This window comes from Lissotriton helveticus, chromosome 7 (genome assembly GCF_964261635.1).
Source record: "Lissotriton helveticus chromosome 7, aLisHel1.1, whole genome shotgun sequence".
NCBI classification, from domain to species: domain Eukaryota; kingdom Metazoa; phylum Chordata; class Amphibia; order Caudata; family Salamandridae; genus Lissotriton; species Lissotriton helveticus.
This window is the reverse complement of record NC_136068.1, coordinates 1,410,846,145-1,410,872,945: the sequence shown is the minus strand read 5'-3', so window position 1 is coordinate 1,410,872,945 and position 26,801 is coordinate 1,410,846,145. Positions and strand designations below refer to the sequence as shown.

Below are 26,801 nucleotides of genomic sequence, written 5' to 3'. Positions count from 1 at the left end.
ACAAGTCTCAGGCTTGTCGTAGTGCCTCAGGAGCACGTGACGTCGCGTCCTGAGTTATTACATTTTGTAAAGACTCTACTGCGGAGTAGCTCGACTGCTTGCTCAGCCTCGCTGGTTTGCAGGCCCGGCCAAGGGCCTGGGCGTCATTGTGCTCAGCCGCTGGCTCACACCACACCGCTGTTCGCACCTCAGATCCTGTTGTGCCCTGCAGGGCTGCCCACGCTGGTGCAGGACAGGCCCAAGAGCTAAATTATTGGCCACGCCGCCGTTGGCGAATTAATTCAGACCAGCCCGGGCCGGCTGACTCGAGGCCACTTGGTGAGGGAGAGTGCTGCATGATCATGCGACCGCTGTTAGAGAGCCGGTGGTCACTGAGGGAGAGTCACGTTGCCTTAGCTTGGGGGCTGCAAAAGAACAGAACAAACTGTAGAAACCCCAACGCGGTAGAGACGCATCCCCAGTAGGCGCATGGAGGAACGGGGTGCAGCTCTGTACAGTGACGGGTAGAACCGAACAGGCCTCATGGACGGAGTTGGATCCCAAGGAGAGGTTGCAGGAGTGTAAGCTGAGGGGCTGCCAACTACACGCTCCACTGACTAAACCATTTCCGGCAGTTACAGTGTTATCAGCAATTTGACCTCCCTAATCAGTCGGGTAAGCCAGGAATCTGACTGCTTTAAGATTCGCTATTCTCTTTGTGAAATATTTGGTTGTGTCGCTTGTAAACAATGTCTTTTTGTGACTTTTTCTAGCATTGACTGGTGACTAGGTAAAAATTAGCCTAGGGAGTAGTGCATGAAAATTAAACAATGGATTGTGTTACGGGGCCTGTACAATCAATAGTCATGCAGCTGCATGTTGTCACTTTTCACTAGTACCACCACAAGGTGACATTCATTTTTAAGCTTTTTACACGGTTTTCGGTCTCTCTATGTATCTTTAAGTTTCAGTTTCTGTCTTTCTCCCCGTGTGTGTAATTGTCAGTGCCAATTCACCCATACCTTTATGTCCCATTTATGTGTCTCTACGTTGTGGTTCGAGTTCCCCGTGCCTTTCTACCCTGTGTCTGCATTAAGTTGTAGTGACAGTCTGCCCATGTCTTTTTAGGTTTCGCCCTGGCCGTTGCAACTGCGTAGCAGTTGCTCCGCCCAGGGCGAAATCTTATGTCCTAGATATGGGGCTTTGGTCCCGCCTCTGTCGCCCATTGGCTAGCTCCATAAATGGAGGCTAGCCATTGGGAGACAGAGGCTGTCAATCACGCTTTCCCCGTGAAAACGCGATTCGGGGGCGTTTCCGTGTCTTTTTTTAAGTCCCGCCACCTTTTTTCATCATGCCGCATGTTCCCGCCCCCCTCCCACTGTCCGTGTCTCCGTTGATGTTTTATGTTTGAGCAGCTCGTTTAATGCACTTCGATCACTGGGTAAGAGGGATAAACAAGGAATGAAATCTCGGAGGAATAGATTATACTCTTTGGCTTGCATTAAAGCAGAGGGGGTTTTAGGAGGGAGGCACCTAAAATAAAAGTGTTAGCCTTTAAAAAGTCGGGACCCTGCCGTCAAATCGGAGCTATTAGCATGCACTCACTCCAAGAGCTGGTTTTCAACCAAGAGCACTTTGCATTCTGGGGTGTGTAGTTTTGTGTTCGCTGTGTTGTGCGTGGGTCAGATAGGCTTCGCTAACTTGCTACTCAGTGTTTACCCTAATACAAGCTATATTAAGGTATCCCAAGTGACCTTTGGCTGCTCGGCTTCAACACAGCAACACGAATCTGATGTGAAAAGGTGAAACAAACTGCGACGGTAAGCATTTTGTTGCTGAAATTTAACACGGTTCATGCAAAATTATGGCATTGTTTACCCCTTTTAATAAACTCTTCGCTTTCCCGTGTCCAAAAGAAAGGGAGCACAGGTGAACTTAACAAATTCAATTAATTACGAGTCGGGAGCGTTGGCGGGAAGGTGGGGTTTAAAAGCGCATTTTTAGGGAACCGAATGGCCTAGACTGCAGACGTGGAGTTGTTTGCGCGTTGAAACGTGAACTAAAACGGTAACGTGATTTGATTGCTCTCGTCTTTTTTTAAATAGCCGAAGACATGAATTAATTGCACAGCATATAAGTATGTCTTCTCACAACAGATGTGTCTTCCGACGCTTCAGTAAACATCTAGCAGTTTGTTTTATGAGGTGCGCCAAAGGTCTGCGTAGAAGAGGGACATTTACTTTTATAAGCGCTTCTGCAGACGGTATTTTACGTTGTTCGACGTTAGTACGAGTCCGTGAAATGCTTACTAACTCGTTACTGCGATGGTACATTCACCTTATAAGTTTTTTTTCCCTTTTAATAAACTCTTCGCTTTCCACGTGTCCAAAAGAAAGGGAGCACAGGTGAACTTAACAAATTCAATTAATTACGATTTGGGAGCGTTGGCGGGAAGGTGGGGTTTAAAAGCGCCTTTTTAGGGAACCGAACGGCCTAGACTGCAGACGTGGAGTTGTTTGAGCGTTGAAACGTGAACTAAAATGGTAACGTGATTTGATTGCTCTCATCTTTTTTTAAATAGCCTAAGACATGAATTAATTGCACAGCATATAAGTATGTCTTCTAAAAACAGATGTGTCTTCCGACGCTTCAGTAAACATCTAGCAGTTTGTTTTATGAGGTGCGCAATAGGTCTGCGTAGAAGAGGGACATTTACTTTTATAAGCGCTTCTGCAGACTGTATTTTACGTTGTTCGGCGTTAGTACGAGTCCGTGAAATGCTTACTAACTCGTTACTGCGATGGTACATTCACCTTATAAGTTTTTTTTGGTTGTGCTTAATTGGCCTAGTATCCAAGTCCTGTTTAATCCGGTTAGCCAGCAGGTTTTGCTTTGTGTCCCTCTGGTTGGTATCTTATTGAGCTGCACTGAGGATTATTTAACTCCTATCTCACTCGCTTGAGCAGCTAAAATGCGTTAGATTTGATTAGCATCCCCTGGCGCGAGGGCTTCCCTCGCCAATCTAATTGCTGTCTGCTGAGCTCGTCCGTAGGGTACAATAGTTCTCACATTTGCGAGAGATTAAGCTATTGGCAATGTAAATGACAATGCCATTTATTTATCTGTTTTCAAAACCAACACATAAATACAAATTGGGTCATTTACAATGCCAATAGCTCTAACTTCTCCAAAGGCGAAACCGTTGTATTGTAAATGCTTGTTTTTACCTGTGTCTATCTCTCTAAATTCCAGTGTGTAAATAAGCACCTTTCTTTCTGCCTCCTCATCGCTCAGTTGGAGTGTGCACTGTAGCGTTGCCTACGGGCCTTTCACAGCCTGCAGAAACGCTCATTCAAACTTGATTGACGTCCAACTGAGTACAGTGATGTCTGTCAGACATTTCATCCCCTGCTACTTTAGTGTCTCATTGCACAAATGGCTGTAATTTGTGATATTTATATGTTTCCCTCATCTTCGTTGCTTCATATGCTCATGAGAAAGTGTCACTCATATTCTTTGAAATGTCACTCATAACATTGAAATTATAAAAATTTCACACATGGCATTCTGAAACCTTGGCAGCTATGCAAAATGTGTAGATTCTCTATGTAAATGTTCTTCGTTTTACTTTTTAGTACTACTCGAGTTTCATGAAAAACACGATTCAAATTGAAATTTATTTATATTTTCCCTGTAACGTTAAATGTATACGATTATTCCAAGGTAAAAGTAAGAATGTATTGGTCAGCTATAAAGTCCACCCGCGATTAAGATATTTAAGTAGAAGCTGTTCTGTCTGTCGGAATTGAGCAGAGCACGAAACAGGCACTTTGCCACTCTAGTCTATGTATTTACTGTATCCGACCTCTGAGGGTGAGATCTTTCGTTTTGTAGCGGCCATATTGGAACGAAATGTGTGTGTTTCTAGACCACCTCGCATGCCACAGAAAACGAAATAAGGGCATTTTTTAAAATGTGTCGAATAGGTTTCACACAAAAAAACGAGCCGCATACATTTTTGTAACTACTTAGAAGATGCAACATTAAGGCAACTTCTCAATGAACTTTGAAGAGAATCTGTACCCTAAAATTATTGTTAGCTCGGTGTTATGTATATGAAACTGGAATGCTAAGGTTGAAGCTTGGCTTGGAGGGGAGCTGTAATGTCAGACTATTACTTGCGCCTTTCGTGTGCGGTACAGGCGCCATTTTGAAAAGGGGAAAAATCATTGAACATTGTCTGACTCGTGTAACAAGTTCAGAAACACTGCATTGACGTCGGCGACAGCACTAGGTGCTCGGCGAGGGTGACTGCACAGAAGACTGACATAAAAGAGAGACATCCTCTAGTGTGCGTCTGCTGTGAACAGGAGCTGCATGCCCCCTCGCAGCTGAATGCTGGTGCCGCGTTTGGCGTTCTTGCTACGCCGTTCCTTCCTGCTCCGCAGGATGGAGGAACAGCAAGGATACAGCCGACCGCTGTGTTCCCGGAAGCCACGGCCACCGAAGGATACCTTGCGGCACATCAAGAACCGGGAAAAGCGGCGTGGTGTAGACCGCCCGGGGCCAGCAACTGTGTACCTGCAGGTGGCGGGGTCGGGTAGTCGCGACGCTGGGACTTCCATTTACGTTTTCTCAGAGTACAACAGGTAAAGGGGAGCACGTGTCTGCATGCGGGGGGAGGTCCTGAACGTAGCAGTTTGATTGAGCATATGTCTTATGCAGGCTTCCCAATCAGCGTGTTCACCAGTGGTTTTGTCCGCAAAACATAGTTTTAGAAAGTGCCAGGCTTCAAAACCATCCCAATTCAGCTCCACCTCCTTCAAAGTTCTATCAATAATTTATAGTAGTATATACCTGCTGTGAATGAATGAAAAGTGTTATTGCTTAATTATAATTATTTTAAATCATTTACAATATATCTTGCATCGGTATAAATAGGGCACAGTTGTTTGACAATCCTTTGCAGTATATCTTACATATATAAAAGGCCACATGAATTAAATTCTGTCCGATTTGTAAAAAAAAAAATGCTATTTGTATTAGAATCCGTTATAAAAGGAGCGTTACGACAAAGTTCCATATATCGTTTGAAACTATGCTTTGGACAAATTAACAGCAGATCTATTTTCTGTTTAATGGCTTGCTGCTATTCAAAACTCTTCTTATCTTGTCCAAACCTTCTTTTTCAGTAAGTCTGCTGCACAGCCATGTATCTCCCAAATCTTGCCAAGTCTGTTGGTGCGGTGCAAGAGAACAGAACCAAAGCTGCATCTTTCACTGTCCGAGCTCCCTTTCTAGGTCTCGGCCTGGTGAAAGCAGCGCATGCGCTGTCTCGGCATACAAGGGCTTCATGGAATCGATACGATTCCAGAAGTCGTGTCGTGGCTCCGCCTCCAATTTTGATTGGTACGCGTTGTTTTGCTTCATGGATGGTGCAAAACTCAGTGTAATGATTGCACTGGAGACAATCATTACGCTGAGGGTTGCCACCCTGTCTGCTTTTGGCCACGCCCACTGGGATTTGATCTTTTACTGGCGGCTTTACACACTGTCCTTTAAAAGGCAATACGCACTCTTTTCTTTACATTGTCAGCGCTGTTGTCTTTGGCTGTGCTTGTTTTTATTTGCATCGTGCGCGTGCCCAACTCGGCCGCGCTTAATTAATGTGCCTTGATTTTTATTTTCCAGTGCTGCTTTATTTACTTTATTTCGGAGCTGTGCGAATGAGGTGGCTACAACTGCAGATGGCGTTGGGCTTTGCGCTCACCCCCCTTGCAGTTTGACTAAGACTCGGTTGCATTTCAGCTTTCGCTTTGTTTATTTGTATTCCCTGATGCCGTTATCAATGTTTTCCATCCTCCCCCCTCCCGTTGTCTGTGCCAACCTCCCCCCCCCCCCATTACGAACTGTGTCTAATGTGTTACATGTTAGACACTAAGTAATTTCATATAGCTGAGTGGGCGAAGTCCAAAAATCAGGTCTGGGAAGGTGTTGTTGTGGTGGGCTGCTCCTCTGCATTGGTCCCAGTGAAATGTTCTACATTCGATCTTAGAAAGTTTTTGGGAAGTCAAGAACCTTTCATCAGGGCAAATAAGCAAGTTGAACCCGAGCAGAAGTTTAAAGGCTGCTGCTTGGTGGAGGTCTGGTACCTCACTTGTGTGGGTAGGCTTGGTGCTTGCGACAGGACATGGAACAAAATACAACATAAACACATCACATTTTTCCTCTGCAAACTGACCCTTTTTTTCCTGTGTAGATAGCTGTAGATTTTCGACCCTAGCTTAGTCGGCACCTAGGAAATGTAGCAAACTTGTGCCTTTTTTTAAAAACTAGACTCTTAAGGGTATCTAGGGCATGGGATGACTTGCAATGCTCTGTCCAGGTTTTTTCTTTCCGAGAACCCCTTGCAAAACTCAAACTTTACCTAAAAGAAAACATTTTCCTCACACCTCTGTAATGAAAAGTTCTGAAATCTGGGGGGATGTAGGGAGATGGCTCTTTATACAGTATATCAAAATGAGATATACTGTGCAAAGACAGGCCTCAAAATCCACTCGACCACTCGCAATTGCGAGTGAGATTTTATCAGGTCGAGTTTTTTTGAGCACTTACTGGTCCTTGCTGGCAACTTAAGCTGGAAGAAACAGGTGTTCTGCTCCTTCAGAAAGTGAATGAGAAATTAAGACACCTTTTAAATCTTGTTTTTTATCTTGACACATTCCTGACTGCTCAAGGACAGAGGTCAAATGTCAGTTTGACTTTTTACTAAGTATTGCCTATCTGTTCCTGGAACCTGGTTTTGACGTTTCTTTCACTTATTACAGTTAATAGTTTTTGTCGAGTGAGCTGACAAGAATTGTGAAACGAAATTATGTAAAATGTCAGTTTTAATGAAAGGTACAAGTATTTCAAAATATAGCAGGAATTATAGAAAATAACTTTTTGGTAATTCAGAAATTTGATGCAAACAAAGATTTAAATAGGAGCCAAGTAAATCAGAATACTTTACTTTGGGGATGTGCAAATAACAAATCTTTGCAGGCACTTTATTTCCAAACATTGTAAACTAAATGGTTTTAAAACCACATGTCGGCAACAAATTCTGTGGCCATTTTATTGTAAAATCTGCAGATTGCAAATTATAGTGTGCTGCTACTTTATGCTTTAGTTATGTATTTATGAAAAGTGATTATAAACATGATTTGAGAAACATTCCTGCTCCTGCCCTGATGACGTGAAGTTAATGAACTAAGAGGCAAGTCAGTGGTCATGTGTATTCTTTGTGTGGTTAGATTTGTATTCTATATAGAAGTAATGTTTCATTTATTAAATCAAACAAAATAGTTTTCTGTACAGCTGACGTGCTGAACTTGTGTATTTGAAGGTGCTCTCATATGTGTTGAAAAAGAAAATGGCGTCTCAGCGAATTAAAATACTTTACCAAGAGCACATAATTTTAAACCAGTTTGTGGTCAAGAGCATTATGATTAGGCCGAGTAGATTATTTTAAGTCACTAGACCTTCAGGTGTAGTAACCTTGTTAGGATTTCTCAAGGCCTGAAAGAGTCCAGGTGTTCCCTTATAACTGGACGGGGACTTGCTCTAGCAGTCCCAAGGTGCTCTTCTGGAGCAAAGGTCTTGAAACTGTGGGGTGCGCCCCCCTGGGGGGGCCGCCGCATCCCTTTGGGGGGGGGGGGCGCGCACTTCACACCACACTTTAGCTTCCAGGAGCAAGACGTGCCTCTCAGCCCGGGCTGCTGCAGCTGCTGGGGGCTCGGCTGAGAGTGTCCAGAGTCACAGGTCTTTAAAGGCCGAGGCAGGCACGACGATTTCGGAGGGCGGGGTGGGTAATTCTCATTGTCATGGAGATGCAGGGGCTCTGAAGGCTGGAAAACAACAAAGCCTCCGGGCTGACACACACACACACGACAGGTGGGGGGAGGGCGGGGGAGAGGCATGCTGAAGCCTTTTGAGCCCATGGGCGTTGTGCGCCTGGTAAAGACCATGGGGCTTATTTACAAGCCCCTTACGACACTTTTGCGTCACTTTCAACATGGAAAAAGTGACGCAAAAATGGCACATGGGGCTTGAAATTCTGCCCCCATGTGCATATTTACATGCGCTTGTAAACTGATTAAAGAGGCTGTTTGTTTTCTGGTTCCAGTACTCCCTGTGCCCCCACTCTGCCTATTCCTTACATTTTACTTTTTACTGCCTTAATGTGAGAATGCATTTCATGAAAGGGAATATAAAGTAGGGTTACCAAAATAAAAATGCCAGCCATGTGCTGTTTAAAGAGCGTGCAAAGGCCTTGTCTTGACACTAAATAGGGTTCTAAATAAAATAGTATGTGTTCCTTTGTAATGAGACGTTTCAATCTTTGTTCCCTTTAATTATGAGTCATAGATCAGGCAGGCTTAGAACACAATTAAAAATGCTTTCTATGTATTTTTGCTGTTCCAAGTGTGCACCGATCAGTGCTGAAAATAGGCTTTAGGGGACTGCTTACTTTTGTATCTTCTGGGACATCAATATAATGAGCTGGTAACTCTAATCGCAAGACTGGAAGTTTATTGCAGGATGAGCACAATATTTATTTCCCCCACCCTCGATCCCTGGACCTTGCCATAAAAGCAATCGTTTCTTATATCTGAAACCCTATGCCAAGCCTCAATAACATGCTGAGTAACTTCAACTGTGTCTGGGGATGCACCCGGCATTCAGACAACTCACTCCTCATTTTCGTCCTTCACTTTCACACTCACCCTGCACTCACTGGGATCACAATGTACTCACACTGATCACTATGCACTGAACCCACCCTCTCACCCTGTACTCACAGTGACCACACTGCACTTATGCCACTCACCATGAACTTACACCGTTCTCCCTCCACTTACCCTGCGGTCACAGGGATGTGGAATTCCTATAGCCTACAGGGATGTGGAATTCCTATAGCTCGACGCCCAGGACATATTGTTTGGGGTCAAGGGCAACAAGTTTTAATGTGCATTTTGTCCTTGGGAAAAGTAGGCCCAACCCCCTTCAGCACAAACCCTTTGGCTGTCAGTTTGCAGTAGCACATTAAGGGCCAGGGAAGGGCACTGCCTGAAGTTAAGTTAATATTAATATTTGTGTGCCTATGTTAATGCTGTTCAAACTTGCATTTATGGTTCATTTATTGAAATCCTTTATTATTAGGCTGAGCGCTCTGAGTAAATGTAAGTTCTGACTGCACTACTGACAGTGGTTACAGTATAAAAATGTGTACTCATGGTTTCAAAGTTTAGCAATATGAGGCTATGCATAATACTCCCAGAATGCTCTCTGATTAGTTGCAAATAATTGCAGAAGCTTGAGAGCAAGATTAATGACTCTTTGCTTTCAATATAAAATGTTCCTAAAAAAAAATGGAAGTAGGAAAAAAAACATTTTGCTAAACTACTGTGAAATTTCAGGTACTGTTTCTTTGCAGCATCATTTAGTAAAATGTGTTGATGTATGCTAGTATTTCGCAAAAACGCTCATATTGGAAAATTAGTGTAACCAGCTTCAATAGGATCATGAGAAACATAAAAATAAACAAGCATTGGGAAAGCCAGTAGGTCTAAAATTAGTAATAAATACCAAAAGTTCAACGACGGACCCTTCCTAATGTCAGCACCTGGCTATTTATCGCCCCCAATTGATAATTAGCCCCAAGATAACTAGAGGGGAGTGTGTGCACACTGACTAGCACCCATCGTTACTGTGCTGATTCCTAACGGAATTATATACAAGTTAAACCACTGCAAAGGTGCACCACAACAAGAAATTGAGCAAATTACAATGCTATTAATAAGCATGAATAAGAACGTTTTGCAAATGACAGGATGTTGTTAATCTTCAAATGATCTTTATTTTCAGTGTATTCAAAACAACAATGTACAGCCGACGCGTTTCGTCCCAAGCTGGGACTTCTTCAGGGCTTTTGTAAATGTGAGCTGTCCCATAAGGAGTGAGGATATGACGAGATTAGAATGCCTTGGCCACGTATTCACAGATTCAGTCATCCAATATGTATGAATTGATGTATAGAAAATCTGATGTATCCTTTTCTCAATCGGTATGGAACAAACCAGGTTGTACTATATATCTATTTGTTAGGCCGGGACTTGGTCAGGTTAGAATCCTGAGTTTAGGAGATAAGAACTCCTCAAGAATTCATGTGTTTGAACATCATATACATGTTCTGAAATAATTAACAAGGAAACCAAGGACAAGCAAATCCTATAAGTTCCCAGAAGGAGGAGGTGGGCCGGCTCCCATCCACCAGACCTCCGTCCCGTCGAAACACCCGTGAAAACACAGCGATTTCACGGGTGTTTCGACGGGACGGAGGTCTGGTGGATGGGAGCTCGCTGCTTCTAACACAAGCGGCCTACTGGAATACAGTGCCCACCTCCTCCTTCTGGGAACTTATAGGATTTGCTTGTCCTTGGTTTCCTTGTTAATTATTTCAGAACATGTATATGATGTTCAAACACATGAATTCTTGAGGAGTTCTTATCTCCTAAACTCAGGATTCTAACCTGACCAAGTCCCGGCCTAACAAATAGATATATAGTACAACCTGGTTTGTTCCATACCGATTGAGAAAAGGATACATCAGATTTTCTATACATCAATTCATACATATTGGATGACTGAATCTGTGAATACGTGGCCAAGGCATTCTAATCTCGTCATATCCTCACTCCTTATGGGACAGCTCACATTTACAAAAGCCCTGAAGAAGTCCCAGCTTGGGCCGAAACGTGTCGGCTGTACATTGTTGTTTTGAATACACTGAAAATAAAGATCATTTGAAGATTAACAACATCCTGTCATTTGCAAAACGTTCTTATTCATGCTTATTAATAGCATTGTAATTTGCTCAATTTCTTGTTGTGGTGCACCTTTGCAGTGGTTTAACAGGTCTAAAATTAGTGGTCAGCTGTCTAGTTTTGTCAATACGTGACTTGTTTTGGCATGGTTTCTGTAAAGCCTTCTTGATGTGAGAGCTGCCGGGCCCTCGCCATCATAACAAACATTGGTAAAAGCAAAAAAAAAAAATGTGGTCTGAAAAAAGCACACACTGCCACATCAGTTACTGCCACTGAACAAAACCACTCTGTGTGCCAACATACTCCACGTGAAAGAGCTCAACGCCGCCACCCACAGCGAAGCCAGCCGATACAGAGAAAGGGAGAGAGAATTTTAACAAACACGAAAGGTTGTGGTCAACGCCAGACCAAACTAGGGGCCCTATTACTAAAGAAAGTCTCAAAAGTGCAGCTATATGGCTTTTGTGAATTCACAAGAATCTACAGAAGTAGGGCAAGAAATGCACTTCCGGAAAACATCCATGAGCTGCAGTTTATCATGAGCAAATATGCATGTGTAGATTTGCTCATGCGAAAACCCAAGTGTTTGCAAGATCACCCTCCCATCAACCACTCTTCTCCCAACGCTCGAAGAAGGTCTATGTCCGCCAGTGTCAGGAGCAAATCAATCTCCAACACTTTTCAGCATGGGAAAAGATTAGAGAAGAGTTATTGAAAACCCCTAAAACATGCAAGTCAGTAGATCTGCACCTACCCAAAGGGCATTCCAACCCTGGAACCACCGCTCACCACTACCCCCAGTCCCAGCATGCAGATCCGCAGAAACTCTGCAACACAAAGGGATTGCTAGCATTCAAAAACCACCACGGCATGAGCCCTGGCACAATCAGAGAGGCTATACAAGAACTACCATACAATGAGATTGCTGCCACAATCCGTTACCAAACCACATGGCACCAAAGGGACAAGTGGATTTTGTTACAGGACAAGTAGATTTATGAAGCAACTGGTGGAGAGGAGTTGGCCTAACGGCTAGGGCGCTCGACCTCAGACCTGGGGATCTGGGTTCGAGTCTCGGTAATGACGCCAAAAACCCCTCCTGTGATTCTGGGCAAATCACTTAATCTCCCCGTGCCTAAAATGAATGCGTGTCCTCATGTAACGTAACTGGTGCTATGTAGAGCGCTCTGATACCTGATTCAGTTCGGGTCTATATAAAACTCTGCAAAAAAAAAACAGCAAAAAAAAACTTGCCCCATGGACAAGTATTTTAATAAATTCCACACCCCTGGGTCACATGAGCACACTCTGCACTAACACCGCTCACCCTGCACTCACTGATCACTCTGCACTCACAAAACTCTTGCGCTGTTTACCCTGTACCTCACCCTGCAGTCACACGAGTTCACCCTGTACCTCACCCTGCAGTCATACGAGCACACTACTCACCCTGCTTATGCAACACTTCACTCACCTGTGCGATCAGTATTAGAGCCAGACCTTTCTAGGAATCTTAGTACCCCCCCCCCCCAAAGTTCTGTCTAGTTGTGCTCCATGTTGCTTCCCACATCGGAAGTACGTTTCACTGCAAGCAGTTTATAACGGTTACATCCTTCCTGTAGATTCCATTCTCTGGCAGGTAAGAGTGAAGAGCTTTTTGTATTATTTTTTTTTAAGCCTAGCTCCTTTCCCCTTCATCCCAATGCTAGTGGGAACTTTGGATATTTCAAGGAGGAGTGGATTTGGCATTAATGCCATAGGTGCTGCCTTGGGTTCTGGGGACCCAGGTTCGAGTCCTGGGTTCGGCTCAACATCGTCTGGGTAAAATCACTTAATTTACTAGTGACTTACAAAAAATTAATTTGACCTTGATTAAAGTCGCTGGTGCTTGTTTAACATGTTCCAATCCCTAGAGCTGATTCCACAAGTCAAATATAACAAATATTGTGAAGTGTGCCTACCATCTGTCCTCGCTTCTTTCGTACACCAAATTACAAAAAATTCTTGTGCAACTATTTCTGAAGCTTTGGAAGGCGATCTTCTTTATAAGCCAACTATGCTAACAAATTGACTCTTGATGCTACTAGAAAATAAAGATGTGTATATATCCACTTGAATCACTTATATCACATCTGTATGATGTAAATGTTCCCTAGGCTTCTTGGAAAACTGCGGCTGGCCTCCTACTGACATGGCAACACCTGGCCATACTCCACATAATCATGAATTTTTCAATTGTCAGAAAGCATGTTTTGTGGAACTTCTTTTTCTGATATCTTGTTTACGGGCAAGGATGTGGCACAACAGCTGGAGCTGATGACTGTAGAGCTGGGAAACCAGGTTAAATTCTTGATGTCAGCTCAACATCCTGTGATTCTGGGCAAATCACTTAATCTCCCTGTACTTACAAAAAATGAATGTGTGCTTCTGTAATGTAAAAGATGCTCCAATACCTTTAGGTCATGTTCGCCCAATATGAAACTACAAAAAATATATTGCAAAATGTTGTGAGCACTCCCGTTTCCAGGCACTGCTCAAGACTGGAAGTGGAGCACAACCTAAGGATGGCAGAAGCAAGAATACATCCACACATTGTCTCTGTGGAGAAAAACAAGCACTCCCACACCTGTGTTTTGGGAGTGTTTTTGCAGATCTATCCTAAATTTTGTGTTTTATGTGAAAAATAAAGCACCAATGTAATTGTTTGTGCTAATTTGTTTCTTGGAGACTTTTCATTTTAACCTTAGGATAAGCACATGCACTACAAAAGCTTCAGGTTACTAAACACTCTTACTTTATTTAATATTATTTGCACTATACAACCTGGGCTCTGCAGGAGGGAATGGCCATCAATGATGCAGAGTACCAGCTTCCAGAACTTTTTTGTCAGGTGGTAGTGGCGGTGGGGGGGGCTCGACGCGTAAAAAGGTTTAGATGGGGGGCTCGGCCGATTTAAGTTTGAAGACCTCTGTTCTAGAGGGTAGTGTGGTCGAGCAGCCTCGGGCTTATCAGAGAGGCGTGTTAGACATCTGCAAGTACACACAATAGTCAATAAATAATGCACACAAATCAACAAGCAGATCTACACCAATTTAGAAAAATAACATATATCTTTATATATATTTAGGCACAAGACAAAATATGATCAGGCAAGTAAGCTTTGCAAGAGAAATAATTTATATTTTTCAGAGGCTGCAATGTTATCATATGGGATGAAAAACAAGTACAGCATTCAGGTAGAGAACAGCAATTTTCGAGACTAATCTCCCAGACTTAAGGTGAGTATGGCACAAGGTCCAGGGAGTTCCAGCAGGTCCCCTCCAGGGCCTCTAGGGCTGCTGGGTGTAGTGATACAATACATCATCGGGTCCCCGATATGAGTAAATGGGGATCAGTCTGCGGTAAAAAAGGCTGCAAGTTCCAACTGGGAGGCCAGTTGAATTGAACGAACCAGAGAGTATATGTCTTGCGATGTTAGGGGATGTGGGGACTCCAGTGGTCCTCTTCTCCTTGAGCCGGGGCGCCCGGGTGCAGAGGGTCTTTGAGGTGTCTATGTCCAGGAGCACTCGCTATTGAGGGGGCCTACAAACAGGCTGCAGGAGTCGTTTGAGAGTTCACGAGGGACAAAACCAAGATGGACTCTGTCTCTTTATGGCTTGGGAACCATGCTGACACCGTTGGCCCACTTCGACTTGTGCTGTGAAGTTTGGGTGCAGTGGTGCTTGGTAGTGTCAGGTTTTGACGGTTCCTGAATCCTCACGGTTCTTCTTGGGGTACATGTAGGAGAGTAGTTCGGCTGCTCCACTGGAGTTCTTGAGTCTTTATTCAAGGCAAGCAGCCCTCCCAGGTTTGGAGGTACGTCAGCTGCAGGATGAGACATCTTTGGCGCTGGTTTGATGGGGGAACTGTGGTAAATAAATAATTAATTACCTGATCTATTTTTGACTATAATCAATAAACGGTTAGCTCAATAAATAAGAGTCAAGATACGAGGTAGCTGGAGTATACAGGCTTTAATTAATCATAAAAGGACAGGAACAGGACAGCCTGTACGGGAATAGGATGGCAGCTGCCGGGGGCAGGATCTGGGAATTGGCTAACTTTAAATAACAGTGCACAATATTTATACTAAAAACAATTACATTGCATTCAATACAGTAGGCGTAGCAGTAGGCGGAGTTTGTAGCAGTCGCGAAAGATAAGGCATAAAGTGGGTGTAACAAGAGGTGTGTACAGGGCGTATACATAGACATGTGATGCAAACGTAACAGAATATGTCATAAACGGGGCGGAAACATGGAGGGGGCTACCTGAGCAGCTTGGACCTTTAACCTAGTGGTGCGCGCAAATGGGCAATGACGTGTTACCAGGGAGAACTGGGGGCTATGACTTCTGCACTAGAAGAGGAGACTAAAGTCTGGAGGGTCAGAGCGACATGTACCTAGGCATATCTAGTATCTGGTGTTTATAGTACATGTTGATAGAATCCAAAAGTTATCAGGGCAAAGGCTAATAGACTTTAAGACCGGTGCATGCATTATTCTACATGTAGTGCGTGTGTGAGGAATATTCTATGAACATTAATACAGTATTTCTCTTTCATGGAGACATAAAGGCTAGACCATGACGGAAACTATTGATGCGATTCAGTAGCTTAGGAATGCAGAGAAGGAGGGCTGGACTGATAACTAGAAACATAACATACTCTTGGCAGACTGGGAGGCAGAGCCAGGCCGAGCCGGGCACTGTGTAGAAGAAGTAAGCTAAAGGTCAGGGATGCAGGTGGGGGCTGTATCGCTCCTCGGAGAGGGTTCAGGAGACAGGAGCTGAATCTGAGTCCGGGCCCTTTTGAGGCCTAGAAACGGGGACAATTCAATGAATTAACGTGCACACTGTGAAACGTGGCAACGTAGCTTTACATAGGCCTAATATTCGTTGCTTTCACGAAGACTGGAAACTGGCATACTAGAGATGGACACAACTGTAATTGCGTCTTTAATTGGTCAGAAAGGAATACATGCATATCGATCATGCACACATGGCATAAGATGGGGAACACGTAGGCACATACGACATGGCAAAATTTACTTTTCCACATTCCCTCCTTGTGCCCTACGTTTCCATCAGGAAACATCAATATTCATGATTCCATCTATCATTTCATATAGCATCATTTGCTCGTCTCGAATTGTCTTGGAACGGGACTTAGGACTAGGAATACAAGAGGTAGCACAGATGCCGCAAATCGCAGGGCCACATTGTATACAGAGGCAGCAACTGAATAGGATCATTACTGCAATACCTAGAAATGACAATACTTTCCATCCCCAGGCAGATATAATACTCCAGAGCCAACCGGACCATGTCCAGGTGCCTGGATTCTGGTGTAACTGATGGGCAATTTTGTGAAGTCTGGTTATAGCTGAATAAACAGACGGCGCGTTATTAGGAATGAAAATGCAGCAACTAGATCCGATGACTCTACATGCTCCTCCTCTATCGGCCAGTATGACGTCAAGAACGAGACGATTTTGGAGCACGACAAATCTCATAGCAGATTGCTCTTCAGTTAAGTTACCTAGAGCAGAAGTAGTCTCATTCACTACTGCTTCAAGGGTTCTGGTTAACCTACGGATTAACTTACTATTCTGGACAGGTCCTATAAAGAAGAAGAAACCTTTATTGAAATCTTGATATTGTTCTAGAGTAGTTTCAGTTTGATCGACAATTGGGGACTCGATCTCCCTTTTATGTCTGACGTGTACTAGATGTGTGTTTCTGTGATAATCAGATGGGGCTAGAAAAACTGGTGGCAGTAGGAAGGCAATGTAACATGTTCCATCCCAATCGAGGGGCAGACGAACATATGCGGTCTGACCACACACAAAATAAGAATGACGTGAGGCTTTGAAAATAGATTTCCCACTGTCACTATACTTGACAGTAGTAGTACAATCACTATGTCCTACATGTGCGGAACCATTCTTTCTGACACATAATTCGCCTTTGACTGGTAGTACTGAAATAGCAGGCAAATCTGGAGTAGTATCAGACTGAACATTCAGGACCATAAAAGTCGAAGAATAATTACCCAAATCATATACTTCATTTTCTAGATCTAACCCTGTTCTATGGGAGAGACCTTGCTTGTCTGGAAAACATGTTCTATTCAGAAGGGACATATCATTGGAGGATGACGTTAACGTGGACCATGCTCCACACGAACCATTATGTGAAAACGGATAAGGAAAGAGTGGCAGAACTCCCTTCGGTGTCTGGAAAGGGGGGAGTCGACCACACACCCAACAATTAGTGGCATTGCTGGTCTGGTGTGAATAGTGTAACATTCGGATGAATGTATTATTACGCATAGCAAGACAATAGGATAGCTCGTGAGGAGGCAGATCACTAAATGTGTGCTCTACTGTAGCATTAGAAAACTTGTTTACATGTGAACTTGGAAAACATAAATGTAATGCATAACTTGTGCAGGTAACCATCAAACTTAAAAACAATAAGAAACTGAGAAAAACGATACATCTTATAGAGTTTTGACTAACTCTCTCACTATGGGGGTCTATCTCATACATGTCAGGGACCTGTCTAACCGTTTCACCCGAGAGGGACTTAGACAATTAAACTGGCTGACTTATTTTACTAGACCGGAGCTTTAACTTATACTCCTGTTGCGGAGTTTTCTCTAACAGAGGAACTCTCAGTTCAGGATTCAAATCGGTGTTTGGTTTCAGGCAGTCTTTAGAAATGTCCTTTGCAAATGTTTTTTTTCGGACTCCGTGGAACTTCTTTAGATGAGACAGATGGACCCACCCCTTGCGGCCCTCCAACTTCACGGCCGTGCGGGTGGTCAGGAGAACAAGTTGCGGCTCCTTCCAACGAGGCTCCAGCGGACTTGAACGATCAAAGTTCCTTACAAGGACGAGGTCCCCTGGTATGACCTCGTGCGGTTTCACTTCAGTATTGTCTGGAAATGCAGCGGCAACCTGCGAACGACAAGAGTGTAGGGCAGACATCAAGGAAGCTAGGTAATCTGTCAACATATTGCTGGAAACATCTGTAATACTGCGGGGTCTAGGTGTACCCCACATGTTTGGGGGGCGGCCGAATACGACCTCATAAGGGGACAGACCTGATCTGGAATGTGCAACCATCCTCATGAAGAATAAAGCAACTGGCAGGGCAACTAGCCAGTCTACACCTTTCTCTTTACATGTCTTAGCAATACGGATTTTCAGGGTTTGATTATGTCTCTCTACGAGACCGGCTGCTTCAGGATGGCGCACACAATGGAACTTCCACTGGTACCCTAACAGAAGGGAAACCTGTTTCATTAACTCAGATGAGAATGGCTGGCCGTTATCAGAATACACGACCCTAGGGAGTCCATAACGGGGAAAGAATTCACGAACCAACTGCCTGGCAGTGGTCGCGGCTGTATAATCTGGAACTGGATATGCTTCTGTCCACCTGGACAAAGCGCATACAACTACGAGGACATACTTGAAACCTCGACATCGCTCCATCTGAATGTAATCCATCTGGAGGACTTCAAAAGGGTGGTCAGGAGGTTGGAATCCACCTTGTTCCACCGGGACACTTTTACCTGGATTGAACTGGCAACATATCATACAGGTACGGACTTTCTGTTTGGCTGCAGCTCGTAAGTGCTTGTTGAACCAGAGGTTCTGTATACTGTCTAACATGGCTTTTTCTCCTAGGTGTGCTGGACTATGTGCGGTATTGATAATGACTTGAACCATAGGGTCGGGGAGAAACCATGTGGCTTTTCCCTTCGTCACCCATCCCTGATCTGTCTGGACCCCTCCTTGTTCGGACCATTTCTTAATTTCTTCGGGAGTAGCATGTAACTGTATGTCTGACATCTTGTGTAGGGTCCTTAACTGTCATACAAGTAGTCGGATCTGGAGTTAGTGTCTGTGTTGTGTTAACTGGAATGTCGGGAGTCTGAGCTGTAAGCTTGGCTGTTCGATCTGCTAGATCGTTACCTTGGGAAATGATGTCAGTAACTTTCGTATGTGCCTTGCACTTCATGATAGCGATAGCTGTCGGTAAATGTATTGCATCTAACAGAGCTTGAATGAGGAGACCATGCTGAATCTTGGTTCCATGAGAAGTCATGAAACCTCTCTCCTGCCAGAGTACTCCGAAGTCGTGTACAACTCCGAATGCGTAACGTGAATCTGTGTATATGTTTACTTTCAGGTTCTTGGCACGTATGCAGGCTTGGGTCAGAGCAACTAGCTCTGCTGCTTGAGCAGACAGGGTGTCAATACGATGTGTTTCTATAACTTCGGTTTCAGTAGTCACTGCATACGCGGCTACTAGTTCTCCTGTACTAGTTCTCATACATGAACCATCCACATAAAGTGTCAGGTCGGGATTAGGTAATGCAATGTCTGTCAGGTCTTGTCTTGGCTTAGTCATAGTGTTAACAACTTCCACACAGTCATGTGTGGCAGAATTTGAAGTAACTGACGGTAACAGTGTAGCAGGATTTAGAATGTTGCAGCGTCTGATTTCTATGTGTGGCTGGAACAGTGTCAGTTCATAACCTGTTAAACGTGCAATTGTCAAGTGCTGAGTCTGTGTTCGGTTTAAAAGAACTTCCACGGAATGTGGAACTTGTACTGTCAGGGAGTGTCCTAACACTATGGAATCACTTTGTCTGATTGCTAGAGCTGTGGCTGCAACTGACTTGAGGCACGCAGGCAAAGCCTGGGCTACTGGATCTAATGTGCTCGAGAAATAAGCACAAGGCTTGTACTGTCCTGCTTGATCTTGTGTGAGAACAGATAATGCAGTACCATCACGTTCTGTGACAAAGTGTAAAAGGCTTACTGTAGTTCGGTGTAGCTAGAACAGGTGCTTGGCATAAGGCTTTCTTTAATTCATTAAAACTAAGTGTATGTTCCTGGGTCCAAGGGAGGACAGTCGATACGGCTGCCTCCTGTGTCGTTAACTGTATCAGTGGCTTGGCTAGAAATGCATACTGAGGAATCCATTGTCTGCAGTAAGAAGTGAGGCCAATAAAAGCACGTACCTCCTTCTGTGTCTTGGGCTGTGGAAGACTCGCTATCAACTGGATACGGTCTGGTGTCAACTGCCTACCCCACTTGGACAGTAAGTGGCCTAAGTAGATCACTTGCTGGACACAGAACTGGAGCTTTGAAGGGGACACCTTGTGCCCCATCTCGGCCAGAAAATACAGAACTGTAAGTGACGCTCGTTCGCAGTCACGTTCAGAACGGGCTGTGATCAGTAGATCATCGACATACTGGAGCAGGGCAGTGTCTGATGGCATGTGAATGCTGTCTAGTTGTCTTTTAAGTGCTTGACTGTAAATACTAGGACTTTCTGTGAAACCTTGAGGAGCTCGTGTGAATTTATAGCTCCTTCCATTTAAACAAAAACCGAAAAGGTACTGGCTGTCTGGATGAATGGGGACACTGAAAAATGCATTCTTGAGGTCGATGACAGTAAAAAATGTAGCTTCAGAATCAATGGCTGTCAGTAGGGAAGAAATATCTGGGACTACTGGATACTGAGGTATGATACATTTATTAAGCTCTCGAAGGTCAATCACTAATCGATATACTGGAGGTGCATTTGGATCAGTACGTTTCATGACTGGAATGATAGGAGAATTACATACATTGGAGTCAGTTTCTACAACCACTCCTTGAGCAATAAGCTCATCAATAATTTTGGATAAGGCTGCTACAGCCTCAGGTGGCAATCTGTACTGTCTGATTCGTGGCAAAACTATACCTTGCTTGAGAGTCACACGATGGGGTGTGATTTGCATAAAACCTACATCAGTTGGACCTTGCGCCCATAAATGCTGCGGAACATTTAGTAACCTTGGATCAAAATCACGTAATACATAGTGACTTTTAAAGTCACGCAAAAACAATCGTATTCCTTCTGGAGAGCAGCAAATTACTGCACCTAATTCTTTCAATGTTTTAATGCCTAACAAATTTTCTGGACATGACTTCGTAAGTAACAAATCAGTAGTTCGGGACAATGGACCTACTTCTAGGGAAACTGGTTTTGAAATCTCGTTAACAATAGGCTTTCTTGAAAATCCAAGGGAAACATTTCTAGAGCCTGAGAGCGGAGCCCCTGGAACCTCGTCATGACTGATAGTAGTCCTACTTGCCCCTGTATCAATCAAAAACGTTCTGTCTTTCCCTAATACTTGACTGTGTACATAGGGACCCTCTTGATCTACAGGTATCTCGATGAGAGGCAAGCCTACCTCCCTCTCTAGGCTGTTTCATGAATACTGTTGATACTCTGGATACTCTGACTGAGCATACTGATACATTTGCTGTGTAACATGCTGTGTTGCAGCGATAGGCTGCGGTGCTGGAACTGTCTGTTGTGCATTCTGTGGTGACTGAGAAGTCTGTGAAACTTGTTCTTGCCTAGGCGGACGTGGTCTTTCTTTAGTCTTACCAGTTGCTATGTTGTGTTTCAGAACTGCACACTCGTTTATAAAATGACCTGGCTGTTTACAATAATTGCAAGTCCCTTTAACGGGAGCTGCAGAATGACTGGCTTGATTCGGACCCCTCTTCTGACTGTCTTGTGGAACAGATTGTGCAAATAACACTTTCATTTTCGTGTCTTTCATACGTCTCCTTTCGTGTTCTTGCTCTTCCCTGATTCTATTCTGGTGATACTGGAGCATTTGTGATGGGGTACTAGCTTGCCAGGTTCTTTCGACTTTCAAAACTCGATTTTTTTAACTTGTGGGCTTGAATTCTCGACTAGTTTAGTAACAAAAAGATGAGGGTACGACTCGCTACTTGTCTTCAAACCACTGTTAATAATAAAACATTTTTCAAATCTAGAATAAAAATCACTAGTGTCTTCATCCTGTTTCTGTTTACATGCTGAGATTGCATCCCAATCTTCCTTTTTCGTGGCTAGTAACCTTGGCAAAACTTGAATCAATAACTCGGGCAATTCTTTACATTTGTCCCCAAGACCGGTACCTGGTACTCGTATTTTATCTTCAGCTTCTAAAGCTGTCCAATCAATCTTTTTCTCTCCCACCTCCCATTCTTTTTCCTTGAGTTTCTCATATACCCCTGCGGGCAACAGGACTTTTAACATTTTAATGATATCTGGATACGTGTATTCTCCCATACGGAGCATGTCTTTTAATTCTCGATGGAACCCTGCTGGGTCTTTGTCGTGACAGGGAATTAATTTCTTCATCTCTAAGAGTTCCATCTTTGTGATAGGGGTGTAAACAAATACTCGTTGCATTTCACCACCCGCTGTCCTAACTGGGTGTACTTCTCGTAACGGATGCTGTCTATCTATGTAAAATGATTTACTTTCTGGAGGTGAGACACGAACAAAATGCGGATTCAGAAACGTTCTATATTTGTGGCGCTGTTCTAGAATGATACTAATTAAATCGGTACCTAGACCTCTCCATCTATATTGGAGTAACTCGTTCAGAACATCATGTAACGGACCTGGATCGGAATGTTGTCCCTCATACAGTGTAATGAGGTGTTGGATCATATACATACCCACCAGTCGCTGCTCGGCTAGGGGCAGTTTCAGAAACATTTGTGCCACTATTTCATCTGGAAAAGTGGTAGAATCAGTAGCCCATCGGACTGCTGATCGGGCTAGTTCTTGTTCATGCATGGTGCTAAGTTCACTATAACCGATACGTGATTTCAGAATGTGATCGGTAGCTTGAAATACTTGCTCTAGATTATCTTGTTCTAGTGCTGGAAGGTGAAAAACTGTCTTGTGTTCTAGGCGTGAATGTCGGTCTGGAAATCTAGATTTACCTACATACGCTATTCTGGTGGGATTCTCGTCGTCTACCTCTTCAGTATCAGTGTTGTCTTCTTTCTCGGACACTTGTGCTGCTTTGCGTTTCTCGTGTAACCTTATTATTTCCTTACGAATTTTCTTGTACATACTCTCTATACTACTGAGTGTCTTGTGTCTTCCCTCGGCTATATGATCACTCCACTTTGTCAGGACTCTCATTTCGATCGGATCTTTAGTCGGACAATCTTGTTCCCTTATTAAACAATTAATTAAAAACTTTAATAGCATGAGCTGGGTCTCAGCTTTCCTTAGAGACATGATTTCGCCAATACTTTCTGGGTCTTCTCCTGTACGGATGAAACGATATATTCTGTCTAGATCTTCTTTCATATTCGGTAGGGTGTCCAAATACTCGGTCACCCGTCTTACACGCAATGAATATATAACCATATTATCATCGCCTGGGACTGGATCATAACGGCATTCGGTGAGAGCTCGTCTGATATCTGCAACAGACTGATGTTTGGGCATACGCTGTAACGCACGTGCATGTAACTCGACTAATGTTACACGTTTGTGTGGCGGCGGGGTACCAGGAGGACCTCCCCCCGCGGCCCCTAAACTGGAATCGTCGACCGATACTCTTCGTGCTGGCAGAGTGACCGATGTAGCGGGTACTTGTACTACGGGCTGGACCGGGGGTACCGTAACAGGTGCTGTAACAGGTGCCCCGGTGGCTGGAGGAACAGGAATTACATTATTTACAGGAGCTGGCGGAACAGGATTTGCATATTCTGGGACTGTGTCGTCCAAATAGGACGAGAGAAAAATATCAGCTGCGGTCGGTTTGTGACGTAGCTTAATCGGAACTAATGGCGGCGGAAAATTACATGGTGCTTCCGGGGTTGCTTTTGGCAAGCCCTCGGCAAGAAGAGGATACATACCCTTAATGAGGGCATTTCTCTGTCTGTCTGACTGTTCGGCTTTAACTCGTTCACCTATTTCGATTAATTCCCTTTCTTGGGCTCTTTCTGTGGATTCTCTACTTCTGATTTTCTGATTTCTTTTTCGGTTCTTTTATGAGATTCTTTGCGCCATAACTCGATGGCATCTTTCTGGGACTGTCTGGATTTCTTTTTCCATAATGCTTCTTCTACTCGCATGATGCACTCGGCATCCCATGTACCTGATACGGGCCATCTATATTTTTCCTCTAATTCTTTGGTGTACTCTACCCATAAGTCTAGATATAATATGGCACTTATGCCATGCTTATGATACATAAAATGACCTGGACTGTCCCTAGGCGGGACAGGAACTGCTTCCTCAAGCAGACCTTTTCTGGTTTTTAACTGACGTAACTTCGTGAACAGAGGCATAACTTAGACTGGAATCTGGACATAATACAATACACGATAAACACAATAATAACGTGAAAACAAATCACTCATACCACAACATTGAAAACACATGAAATAACATTTAAAATAACAGTTCGGACAGAATACTACCTGGAATACTGAAAACAGAAACACATGAATTTCTCGAGAACAGAACAGAACTTACTGGAATGACTAGATGCACTGCTAAAACAGTACGAAACTTATCGGTCTCATAAAGAGACACGTCAGGACCCGCATCCACCTAGGTGGACACTTCGTGTTGGATCTGTGTACCCAAACCCACGGACCAGAGACAAATTAATTGACCCTGTCTAGATACTACCCCAGCAACGGTACTCACCGGGCAGCAAGAACGGAAGGCCTCGGACTGGACTGGACTGCTACGACGACGGACGGACGAACTTCGGACTTCAGTTACATTACAGGTGGGCCTCCGGATACCTCGGACCTTGGACTCTCGGCTTGGGCTCTGGTCGGGACTCGCCGCGTTCCTCCACCGCCTCGTCTGGATGCTGGACCGCAACCTCCGTCTCCTCCTTGGGCCTGAGGGATACTTGAAGCAGAAATATCTGCACGTGGCCGATATGGTTCCGTCACGGCTGCAGAGGATCAGGGGGCCTGCGTGGCTTCTCCGGCGCGTGGGGAAAGGTGAAGTCCCTATTCGGGCGCCATTATGTGGTAAATAAATAATTAATTACCTGATCTATTTTTGACTATAATCAATAAACGGTTAGCTCAATAAATAAGAGTCAAGATACGAGGTAGCTGGAGTATACAGGCTTTAATTAATCATAAAAGGACAGGAACAGGACAGCCTGTACGGGAATAGGATGGCAGCTGCCGGGGGCAGAATCTGGGAATTGGCTAACTTTTAATAACAGTGCACAGTATTTATACTAAAAACAATTACATTGCATTCAATACAGTAGGCGTAGCAGTAGGCGGAGTTTGTAGCAGTCGCGAAAGATAAGGCATAAAGTGGGTGTAACAAGAGGTGTGTACAGGGCGTATACATAGACATGTGATGCAAACGTAACAGAATATGTCATAAACGGGGCGGAAACATGGAGGGGGCTACCTGAGCAGCTTGGACCTTTAACCTAGTGGTGCGCGCAAATGGGCAATGACGTGTTACCAGGGAGAACTGGGGGCTATGACTTCTGCACTAGAAGAGGAGACTAAAGTCTGGAGGGTCAGAGCGACATGTACCTAGGCATATCTAGTATCTGGTGTTTATAGTACATGTTGATAGAATCCAAAAGTTATCAGGGCAAAGGCTAATAGACTTTAAGACCGGTGCATGCATTATTCTACATGTAGTGCGTGTGTGAGGAATATTCTATGAACATTAATACAGTATTTCTCTTTCATGGAGACATAAAGGCTAGACCATGACGGAAACTATTGATGCGATTCAGTAGCTTAGGAATGCAGAGAAGGAGGGCTGGACTGATAACTAGAAACATAACATACTCTTGGCAGACTGGGAGGCAGAGCCAGGCCGAGCCGGGCACTGTGTAGAAGAAGTAAGCTAAAGGTCAGGGATGCAGGTGGGGGCTGTATCGCTCCTCGGAGAGGGTTCAGGAGACAGGAGCTGAATCTGAGTCCGGGCCCTTTTGAGGCCTAGAAACGGGGACAATTCAATGAATTAACGTGCACACTGTGAAACGTGGCAACGTAGCTTTACATAGGCCTAATATTCGTTGCTTTCACGAAGACTGGAAACTGGCATACTAGAGATGGACACAACTGTAATTGCGTCTTTAATTGGTCAGAAAGGAATACATGCATATCGATCATGCACACATGGCATAAGATGGGGAACACGTAGGCACATACAACATGGCAAAATTTACTTTTCCACAGAACTAAACAAAAACAGCGGTTCTGTTGGGAAAGTAACAATTTCTTTGTTTGCATGTTATTTAAATTAATTATGTATCTACATTGAATGTACAGCACACAACTCACATTTTGGTTTCAACGGTATCTCTTATTGTAGATACCGTGCATGTATTAATCAGTAAATCCAATGGCTGTCAATGACAAACAAGCATTTGAAATGCAATAGGTCTCGCAATAAGAAAGTTTGAGCTATTGGTATTGTAAATGTCAAATTATTTATGTGTTGGTTTTAAAAATTGCACAATTAATAGCTTTGTCATTTACATTGGCACTAGTTATAACTTTTGCAAATGTGACACTTCTAGCATTTGTAATGCAATGTGTTGTATTTTCGTGACTTACATGTATTGATATAACAAATAACATTGGCTTTTATTTTTTTAATAATTAATACTTAAATAACATTTATTGTAATTTATAATGGCAATTGCTTAAACGTATGTAAATAACCTATGAATATTATGTTCAATGTATTTTATTGTGACGAAAATCCAAGAACAGAAGTGAAATATTAACATTTTTTGCGACATTTGTAATAAAGCTTGAAACATTGAGAGAACATATTTGAACCAGTTGTTGTTGAATGGCTGTACAGATTGATGCTGTGGTGGCGCAGAGTGATGTTGTGGTGGTGACGAGTGATGCTGTGGCGTTCAGTGATGCTGTGGTGGTGAATTTGTGCCCCGCTTGAGGGGCATATTATAATTGTAGTGTGAGTTCTGCAGATTTATGCTGTGTTAGTAATGCCTAATGCAGTGCTGGTGATCAAAGATGGTGTAGTGGTGGTGAGTGATGCTGT

General features: G+C 43.7%; 1 protein-coding gene across 2 annotated transcripts in view; it reads left to right on the top strand.

Annotated features, from left to right (window-relative positions):
* The first annotated feature begins 3,938 nt into the window (after positions 1-3,938).
* ELAC2 (elaC ribonuclease Z 2) overlaps positions 3,939-26,801 on the top strand; it is a 397,407-nt gene continuing 374,544 nt past the window's right edge. Inside the window, exon 1 of one of the 2 annotated variants that reach the window (XM_078654722.1) lies at positions 3,939-4,628. In XM_078654722.1, the coding sequence (XP_078510848.1) occupies positions 4,375-4,628 (254 nt within the window). In that variant the 5' untranslated portion in view covers positions 3,939-4,374. The remainder of the gene's footprint in view (positions 4,629-26,801) is intronic. The other variant, XM_078654723.1, reaches the window with a different exon arrangement.